Source organism: Hordeum vulgare, chromosome 5H (assembly GCF_904849725.1).
Source record: "Hordeum vulgare subsp. vulgare chromosome 5H, MorexV3_pseudomolecules_assembly, whole genome shotgun sequence".
Classification (NCBI taxonomy): Eukaryota; Viridiplantae; Streptophyta; class Magnoliopsida; order Poales; family Poaceae; genus Hordeum; species Hordeum vulgare.
Genome location: NC_058522.1, coordinates 213,147,053 through 213,157,394, shown reverse-complemented (window position 1 = coordinate 213,157,394; position 10,342 = coordinate 213,147,053). Strand labels below are relative to the sequence as shown.

General features: G+C 40.5%; 1 protein-coding gene across 6 annotated transcripts; it reads right to left on the bottom strand.

Moving 5' to 3' along the window:
• Nucleotides 1-1,178: 1,178 nt before the first annotated feature.
• On the bottom strand, nucleotides 1,179-7,000 carry LOC123400092 (ultraviolet-B receptor UVR8). Of its 6 annotated transcripts, none has more exons than XM_045094502.1 (6): nucleotides 6,808-6,999; nucleotides 5,637-6,681; nucleotides 5,214-5,563; nucleotides 4,722-5,123; nucleotides 3,909-4,287; nucleotides 1,179-1,704 (listed from the first exon to the last, which is right to left on the bottom strand). In XM_045094502.1, the coding sequence occupies exons 2-6, from the start codon at nucleotides 5,862-5,864 to the stop codon at nucleotides 1,459-1,461; spliced, it is 1,605 nt and encodes a 534-aa protein (XP_044950437.1). In that variant the 5' UTR covers nucleotides 5,865-6,681; nucleotides 6,808-6,999; the 3' UTR covers nucleotides 1,179-1,458. The 6 variants fall into 6 exon arrangements, with proteins under 6 accessions (XP_044950437.1, XP_044950435.1, XP_044950434.1 ...); XM_045094500.1 differs by having other exon boundaries at nucleotides 5,637-6,054; XM_045094499.1 differs by having other exon boundaries at nucleotides 5,637-5,974.
• Nucleotides 7,001-10,342: the final 3,342 nt, after the last annotated feature.

Here is a 10,342-nt window from a genome sequence, read left to right as displayed (position 1 = left end):
GTGTGTTCAAGCAAGGATGGAGTGGCAGTGGCGACATCCTCGTGATTGACCCGTGTCCACGGGTTTCGTCATTGCGACACCGTTTGCTCCAGTGCTAGCGTAGAGCTTGGGAGGTGGACCAGAAGCGGATGCAGATTGTCGTCTGCATCAACGACATCAGGAATATTGTGGATCTTGTATTGAATTCGTGGTTCGTGGATGATAGTATGGTTTCCTCATCTAACACCTTAAACATGCAGGGGTGCCAAATCTGAAGTTTGATGACATGTCCAGGGTGTTAACCCGGTCTGATTTGTTCAACAGTAATTGTTTTATCCTTGATGAGTCATTTTAAAGGTTCGCAAAGCTGTACATCAGCTATGGAATTGCTTTGATAAGAGGTGATGTGACTCTTTTTTTCTTTAATGGCTACTATGGTGACACGAGAGGCAAGGAGTTAGTGTTAAGTTTAAAAGATTCTTCGGTCTTGATTGTATTTTTTCTTTTTGGCTGGTGTTTTTTTGTCTTGATTGTACTTTTTCTTCTTGGCTAATCTTTTTTTTTGTTAAAATCTAGCGTTTGTTGTCTTTTCAGCTTTTATCATGTACTTCCTCCGTTCCTAAATATAAGACCTTTTAAAAATTACACTATAAATTACATACGGATGTACATAGACATATTTTAGAGTATAGATTCACTCATTTTGCTTCGTATGTAGTCTCCTAGTGAAATCTCTAAAAGGTCTTATATTTTAGAACGGAGGGAGTACATGATTCGTGCTATGATCTTTAACGAGACATGTAAAAAAAGAGAGAATTGGTATACTAATCCAGTTAATAATCATCATACAGCCTACTACTTTCTCGGTTCTTAAATATAAGTTGTCCCGTTCTTAAATATAAGTTGATGTATATAAACACACTTTAAAATGTAAATTCACTGATTTTGTTTCGTATGTAGTTTCCTAGTAAAATTCCTGAAAAGATATATATTTAGAAATGAAGGGAGTAATTGTTACTCACACATACACATGAGTTCACACTTGAGTATAAAAAATACTACCTTTGTATTATAATATATGACGTTTTAGTAGCTCAAATGAACTGCTAAAACGTCATATATTATGGTACGGAGGGAGTACAACACATAGCAGCAGCACAGCGTAAAATAGTGCCAAGCTAGGTACATTTCACAATATGTTAAATTGTCAACCACAACCAGCTGCTCGTTTTTCAAGGAACGGACAAGACATAGTTCGTTATATTTACAGTTACAACTATATACACAACACGCTTTCTAAAGAGAATCAATCATATCAACAACAGATTGTTTGTCTTGCAGGGTAATTATTTTCACAAGGATCAGCTCAGACCCAACAGAACAGGGGTACAAACTAAGTGCTTGCAATCAAAGAGTTAATTAGGAAGGTGATGGTTAGTAGCATGCAATTGGAGTGAAAAGGAGATGCTGCAACTGAACCTAACTGAGGTCAATTTCAACCCGCTCAGGGGTTCCCCTCTCACTTTCTTGTGAGACAAGTTCACTACCTAGCTGCCCTTTATCCCCTGCTCCAAAAGCGTAGAGTTTGCCCGACTCTGTCAGCGCAAATGTATGTGCATTCCAGTATACGGAATTCGTAAGGCTGACCTGCACCACCTTCTCATTCTTACTCTGCAACGAAGTCACCAGCTCAGGGCTAAGGACGTTGCTGTGCCTGTTGTTACCCTAGAAAAGAACAGATAGGCGGTAAATAAAATGAAGATTTATTCACAAGTAGGAGTAGCAAACTAAGTTACAGACAACTAAGAGGACCCGTGTCAACAAATCTCATCTTTCTGCTTATTCTTACGACCCAAACTAAAGCAATCATCTGCAAACTGAAGATTAACGGTGCCATAAAGGTTAACTGAACAAAAACATATCTAAGATTACAACAACAACCAAAAACATATCTAAGATTACAACAACAACCAAGCCTTTCAGTCCCAAACAAGCTAGGGTAGGCTAGAGTTGAAACCCATAAGATCTCGAAACAAAGTCATGGCTCTGGAACGTGGATAGCTAACTTCCACGCACCCCTGTCCATGGCTAAGTCTTTGTCGATATTCCAAACCTTCAGGTCTCTCTTAACGGACTCCTCCCATGTCAAGTTTGGTCTACCACGACCCCTCTTAACATTCTCAGCACGCTTTATCCGTCCGCTATGCACCGGCGCTTCCGATGGCCTCCGTTGAATATGTCCAAACCATCTGAGACGATGCTGGACCAGCTTCTCTTCAATCGGTGCTACCCCAAGTATTTCTCGTATATCGTCATTCCGTACCCGATCCTTCCTTGTTTGGACACATATCCATCTCAACATGCGCATCTCTGCTACACCTAACTGTTGGATATGCCGTCTCTTGGTTGGCCAACACTCCGCGCCATACAACATCGCAGGTCGGATAGCTGTCCTATAAAACCTGTCTTTTAGCTTTTGTGGCACTCTCTTGTCACAGAGTACGCCAGAAGCTTGGCGCCACTTCATGCACCCAGCCTTGATTCGGTGGCCCACGTCTTCATCGATATCGCCATCCTTCTGCAACATGGACCCCAAATATCGAAACGTGTCTCTCTCCGGTACCACCTGCCCACCAAGGCTAACCTCTCCATCCTCGTGCCTAGTAGCACTAAAACTGCACCTCATGTATTCAGTTTTAGTTCTACTAAGCCTAAAACCCTTCGATTCTAGAGTCCGCCTCCATAACTCTAACTTTCTATTAACCCCCGTTCGGCTATCATCGACTAGCACCACATCATCCGCAAAGAGCATACACCATGGGATATCTCCTTGTATATCCCTTGTGACCTCATCCATCACCAAATCAAAAAGATAAGGGCTCAAAGCTGACCCTTGGTGTAGCCCTATTCTAATCGGAAAGTCATCGGTGTCGTCATCACTTGTTCGAACACTTGTCACAACATTATCATACATATCCTTGATGAGGGTAATGTACTTTATTGGGACTTTGTGTTTCTCCAAGGCCCACCACATGACATTCCGAGGTATCTTATCATAGGCCTTCTCCAAATCAATGAACACCATATGAAGGTCATTTTGCTCCCTGTATTTCTCCATCAGCTGTCGTACCAAGAAGATGGCTTTCATGGTAGACCTCCCAGGCATGAAACCAAATTGGTTTTTGGTCACGCTTGTTAACCTTCTTAAACGGTGTTCAATGACTCTCTCCTATAGCTTCATAGTATGGCTCATCAGCTTGATTCCGCGGTAGTTAATACAACTTTGAACATCCCCTTGTTCTTAAAGATTGGTAAACAGCACAAAAAAAAATCACTCTACAACTAATAAATTCTAGCTGCAACAGTGCACATCCCAATAGCACCGTGTAGCCCCGTGATGGCTAGCTTTCTAGGGAAACTTTACGCAATAGAATAAATTACATGATCAATGCAACAACAGGCATATCAGCTATACTTGTAGCCACAATCTTCCAGTGTTATACTATCTGCTATTTCCCACTGAAAATCTGAACTTCGATTAATTTTTTTCTTTCTTTACCATACAAGTTACAATCAAATAGGTAATTAATACAAAACTGAAAACCAAATCTCTCCCATAAATTCAGCCATACATATTGTTTTTGCTTACATCTTATATGAATATATGCACATAACCCTAAACTCAAGCACCCGCTATTGCATGCACATTAGGTCTTCCTTGTATGATCATAATGGGAGTCTAAATTTTAGGTAATATTGAGGATTTGTAATCCAAAAAATTGACACTATATTCTTAATATAAAATAGAAACTACCACAAGAATCCCACATTGATAATCAAGTAGGCAAACTAAACTAATACATACAAAACCAAAATTGAATTGCTTGTTTCTGTTAAGCATTTAGGAGGTGTGCTAGATAGTACCTCACCTCAATTGTAGTGTTGTGGCCAAGGCTTGACGACTCACCACATCCAAACGAGTAAACATCACCTTTGCATGACACAATAAATGTGGTATAATCTCCAGTTGCTACATAAACAGCCTTCACACTGCTCAAGGCCTCAACCACCTTGGGAACAGACTCACATTCCTCATTACCATGACCCAAGCAGCCATAACGCCCCCATCCCCAAGTGCAAACTCGTCCATCCTTTCCCACAACAGCAGCATGCCAAGCACCAGCAGCAACAACTATTGGTTGTATATTCAGAGCCTGGAACTGCTCAATCAATCTAGGGTATTTCTCATCAGTTCGGGTGCCATGGCCAAGCTTTCCTCCTAAACCACAACCAACAGAATAAACAGACCTGCCATTAAACTGAGACCAACCATTAGAATAGTATCATGTTCATATAAAAGAAACGCTGTGGTTGAACTTGAGCTTGAAATCTTGCTCCAAAGCACAACAATAGCTCATAAAAAATGTTGAAGCCTGTAAATATTACTTCATTGTAACAAGAAATTAGTTCTCATCATTCGAGAGTCTTTTTCTTCAAGGGTTAATGGCAGAACTTACGTTGTATGTTAGAAACATGAATTTGAACAGATTTGGACGAATCCTTCTTACTGATTTGCATTTTCTCAAATAGAATATTGTTAACCATGATTACCTATTAGTTATTTAGTTTCATTGTAAAATTAATCAAAGTGCGAGGCTAAAGGCAGACTAGAAGAATCCCCTTCATAAAAAATAGCATGTCATGCATCACATCAATGATGATGTTTGGATGGAAAATCTTACATGCCACTTGGTTGGCATGCGAGAGCAAGGAGATAGCAATAGCCTGCAGCTATCTGCACAACTGGAATGTTCTCAAGAGGGCCTGTGAGAAGATGAGGCTGCACATCGTTTGGCTCTGTCTGATGACCAAGCTTCATGTCACTGCCCCAAGAAAATGTATATACACATCCCTCCCGAGATAACACGGCAGTAAAGAAGTTTCCAATTGCTGCCTGTACAATGTAGATGTCCTTCAATGATTCTACCATTTGTGGTGTAGCCACAGCCCTTGAACCTTGATTCCCAAATTCTACCTCTCCGAAAGAATCCTTCCCAAATGCGTACACCCTACCAGCATCACTGACAAGCATTGTACGTCCTGCTCCTGCTGCTGCCTGAATAATTCGAATACCCTGCAATGATCTACAAGAGTTCCAACAAAAGCTTAACACTCTACACAAGAGCCATTTGAGTCATGGATAAATTCATGGTAACTGTAAATACCAGAAGCACCTGACAGGACGTGGTCTCCACTCCTCTTCTAAACTGGCATGGCCAAGTTGGCCAGAGTTGTTGGACCCAAAAGTGTACGCAGCACCACTTGTCGATACAGCGATGCTGTGACCTGGTCCAGCAATTGCCTGAGACTTTTCTCGACGACAGCATGCTTCACCTGCCATTATGAACCTAAGAACTAGCTTCCAACTCCCACCGCAACGTTGCTTAAACATTTCTCTTTCTTGTGTACTCATAGGCTTAAATATAGCCCGTTTCTGGCACATATCCAAGGCCGCAAGCTCTGACATTGGCAATAGGAAGTCAGGAGGGAAATTGGCAGGCTTCCTGAAGAACTTGCATGTTGCCTATCGCAGACATAATGCTTGTCAGCGGCGATATCAATTCTACAACGGAGACGAACAAGAAAATATTACTTGCCTCTAAGTGAGCGAGGTCCTCAGGGTAAAGATTGCATGATGTGAGGACATGGAGGACTATCGACGGGTTTGCAGCCAAGGGGAACTCCCCAGGAGCAGAATCACCAAAGCAGTGATGCTGTGCTCGTTGAAACGGCTGCTGCAGCGGAGAAACGACGGATATTGTGTCATCTACAATGAGATGGCGAGGAAGGGAAGACCGAACTTCACTGCTCATCGTGGCATCCATCTATAAGCTGGAACTTGCACTGGCCTATGCTTTGCAATAGGAATTGTGTTGTTTTTGGCTAGAGGCCTCAACACCGTAGCACATTCACGCACATGACAATCCAGTCAACTCTGCAGCGTGAAATGCGTTAATTTAACTCAACCATGACATATATCTTGAGTTATTGATTGTGGGTAATTTCTCTAACAACCTGACAAACACAGTTGGCTTTGCTTAGCAACATTAAATGAGAATATACCAGGTTATGTACTCAAATCAGAGAAGTGAATTAGAAAGAATCATTCAGCACATGTATAGAAACAATAAAAAAAATTATATATAACATCAAAAACATTTCCCAAGTCAATTTAATCAAACGGATCATATCCTCTACAAAAAAACATATAGAAATGTCATATTCTACTGACAATCAAATATGTACCAAATGAGATGCAAACCAAGCTCCCCAAATCAAGTGAAAACAATGAGGAAGCAACTCAAATCTATCCAAACCAATTCAAGAGCACTTGAGCTAGTTGAGTTGTGAGGATTGCGGGAGAGGGGAAGATTGATGAAGCCCACTGATAGGGTGCCACAGCTACCCTTCCAAAGGGCATATTCAACAATTACTATGAACAACGAAATATCCATAGTTGACAAGGCTGCACAAAGACAAGATTGCAATTGCATCATCCGTCGGAAGAGATCACATCCGATTAACAGTCTAGCAGCAAAGAAAGGCCTCGATCGGACAAAAGGACAAAGGATCCCGCATATCTGCTTCGACAAACCGGTATTGGACAGAAGAAAAACGTCCTCCTGAGCACGATTCACCAATCTATAAAAACCAGACCCCACTGAGATGGTCACCATCGGCACGATCGGCTCGGATCATCGAGGCAACGACCCTAAAGCCGTCGATAAATCAATCTCGCAACTACCAAGAGACCATGAAAATCCTTACCCCCCTCAACAACAAATCGCCGAGTTAGGAGACGACCCCCCTCAACAACAAATCGCCGAGTTAGGAGACAAATTGAGCTCCCAGGGTGATGAAGAAGGACACCATCGATGGGTAAAACGATCAAAATATGGGACGGGGTGAGAGAAGCGACGGACTGGGACGACTCTCCCGATAATGATGTTGATATGGAGGAGGTGGTGATGCTATAGAACCCGTTTATATGGCGAACGTTCGCCAAAGAGAAATTGTCCACTAAGGCGCCCGTTGCCATGTGCCAAAAAAAAAAAAGGATTGCCATCTAGTATGATTTTTTTTTTTTTGCTAAGTTTAGCAAAAAAATGCGAGTAACATAGTGTATTTCTTTTAAGAAAATGACATGTGTTTGATCAAGATCCAACCGTTTTAATGTCCCCGTAAACGTTCACCAGTTATATATACCGATGATATATCGGTATAAGGGCAACTTCACAAAAATTGCATTTTCTAGCAGAAGTTGTATGTATATGTGAAGAATCCATCATCGCTTGTTGTGGAGATTCGCACTGCGTTTCACTGTATAAACAAAATAAAATAAGTTATATAATCAAACATTCTGATGCAATACAAAATAACGGACCCGCAGTCTCGACATTGACGTCGCAAGATAAATAAAATATAGTGGTATCAGTTGGAATAGTCTGTGCCTTTTCTTTCTCATGCTTTCTGTTCGTCCCATTGTCGTCTCTTTACATGTTGGATATTCTTTTTGCCATGTAATTTTTTCACACAATTTCTTGTCGCCGTTATTATACACATATAATCTTTGAGCAAAGAACACATTCTAGTTCTTTCTTAGCCGTCATTTTTTCCTCTGCATGGTTTCGACGTCTCGATGATATGAGCTTTCTTTGACCCTTGACCTCCTTTTTATCTAAATTCTTTCGTAAGTACTTAGTGATTTCCCCTACATCGACCCACACCAAAGGAAAGTGAAAGTTTCATTTAATGGATCTAGGTGTGTGACTAGTTAGATTGATAGAATACCTTTTCTTTGATCTAACTGTATGACTCACAAAATGAGATATTTCACTCTTTTACAGATCTGACACTACTTCCATAATTTCTTATTTACCTCCAATTTTAACTTGGAATTTGACAACATATTAAGAGCCAGTTCTTTTGATAGATTTTTTGGGCTTCTAGAATAAGCTGCCCCCTAACCAGTTTATTCTAGAAGCCTACTAATTAAGACTTAATTAGTAGGCTTCTAAAAAAAAATATTTGATTGGTTCTAGTATAAGCTGGGTAGGGGACAACTTATTTCAGCTTATTCTAGAAGCTACCAAAAGAACTGGTCCTAAGTAATGTATCCAATCATAAGCATATGAAATGATATGCCTAATTGGTCAAAGGCCAATGGTACATAATTCCACGAAAAATCATAATGAAAAAATATATTATTTACAACAATTAGTTGGAAAGGCAAACAAGAAATTAGTTAAGTGATCATATATACTAATTATATTGGAAGATGTGGACAATGCTCTCTGTGTGCCGAGCCCCACGTATTACATATATACTAATTAATGATTGTAACTATGCAATTGAAATAGATTTCATAAGTTATAATTAATGGAATTTGTTGATATAGTCCACCCTAGTCAACATTATAACAAGCACGACAAGGTGCAATCTGCAGTAATAAAAGACCCTTCAGTTCCCCAAATATAATATGTGGGGGAAATTGTAACGCCCAAGATGCGATCCTATCCTTATTTAGACGCGTGTGCCTCGACAGGGATAGAAACGCATCTCGTCGTTTCGCAAGAATGGATATCGTTACAAGTACATGTACTAAAAATATGGGTATAAGGAGTTGGCTTACACTCACCACAAGCTACATCAAGATCACATCAATACAACAATATACTGTCATCATGTAGAAGAGCAGGGTCCAACTACAGACGAAAAAAATGATAAAAGAATGACGTCCATCCTTGCTATCCCAGGCTGCCGTCCTGGAACCCATCCTAGATGGAAGAAGAAGAAGAAGAAGAAGAAGAAGAAACTCCAAACAGAACAATCATTGCGCTCACGTCAAAGTAACACTTTACCTGTACCTGCAACTATTGTTGTAGTAATCTGTGAGCCACAAGGACTCAACAATCTCATTTTCAAAGGTATCAAGACTAGCAAAGCTTAATGGATGATGTATGGTTAAGTGGTGAGGCTGCAACAAGCGACTAAGCAATTATTTGAGCTGGCTAACTTACAGTACAAGAATAAGAGAGGGGGATGATCTACGCATAGCGGACGTGAACTAATAATGATCAAATGAATGATCATGAACACCTACTTACGTCAAACATAACCCCACCGTGTCCTCGATCGGAGAAGGAGCCCACGAAAGAGACAGTCACGGTTACACACTCCGTTGGCAAGTTTTTAATTAAGCTTACTTCAAGTTATCTAGAACCGTGTGTTAAAGAAAGTTTCCAAGTTTGCCACATAACAACGGGCACGGCTTTCCGAAAGATTTAACCCTGCAGGGGTGCTCCAACTAGTCAATCACAAACTACCACATGCTGCGATGGAATAACCTCGATTAGGGAAAACCCGTGATCTCCTCGGGTTCCTATTGGAAAACCTCAACCTCAATATAGCCCAAAGTATCCTCGGAATCCCTCGCACAAGACGCTTGAGAAAGGTAAAACAAGTCCAGCAAGGGCGCCCCGCGTGTCGGAAGAGAATAGAAACTAGATCATTGGGAAGAAATAATGAAGAAGAAAATGAAAACTTCTACCACAATTGAATTTGGCAAGCATCCTTGCAAGAAGAATTGAACGGAGTTGTTGGAAAACCAACAACGAAAAGAACAAGCTTGTTGTGGGCTTATGGAAACCATTTCAAAATAATGAGGTGACAACCGACCACTAACAAAAACAATGATTGATTGAGAGCAACAAGATATGCACAACTTCTTGCACCAAGAGGAAACATTAAGAACTTGGATCAATGATAATCACCATAATAGCAATAACCCTTAGGAAAAGCTTTAGGTGAAATCCAAACCAAGCTAGCTCAATGGAAGAAAAGATGGGTTGAAAAATCTCATGATTGAAGGAATTGGTGGGTTTAATTATATCATTCTTGAAAAAACTTTTCTTAGAGACTCCTCCACTAACAAGAACGCTATAATACCAGCTCAAAGGATACATGAGGAAGAACTGCTCTTTCAAATGCAAGAGAAAGAATACTTGAGGTTCTCCCACAAGAATCTTGAAGAACACCTTGAGAATGAAGAGATAATGATCCGCCTAACAGAAAACTTGAATGAGGCACGAGAATAATTGAGATACGAACAAAGAGACAACAATTGAGAAGAATTTGAGAACAAAAGCTGAAAGCTAAGAACGAAGAAATCTTCTAAAATTATGGCCTTCGGAGGATCTAGAAATGAAAACAACACGGAAATGCACCGGATAGACATGGAAGGAATTACTCATGATTGGAAACAATTTAAGAGGATTGCCACAATATGAGATGACAATCTTCA

Excerpts from the sequence above, each read along its gene's own strand:
- LOC123400092 (XM_045094501.1), bottom strand. The coding sequence starts at position 5,864 with ATGGATGCCACGATGAGCAGTGAAGTTCGGTCTTCCCTTCCTCGCCAT. Across the intron at positions 5,124-5,213 it reads TGGAGACCACGTCCTGTCAG|ATCATTGCAGGGTATTCGAA; the intron begins GTGCTTCTGGTA and ends GAACTCTTGTAG. Across the intron at positions 1,705-3,908 it reads GCCACAACACTACAATTGAG|GGTAACAACAGGCACAGCAA; the intron begins GTGAGGTACTAT and ends GTTCTTTTCTAG.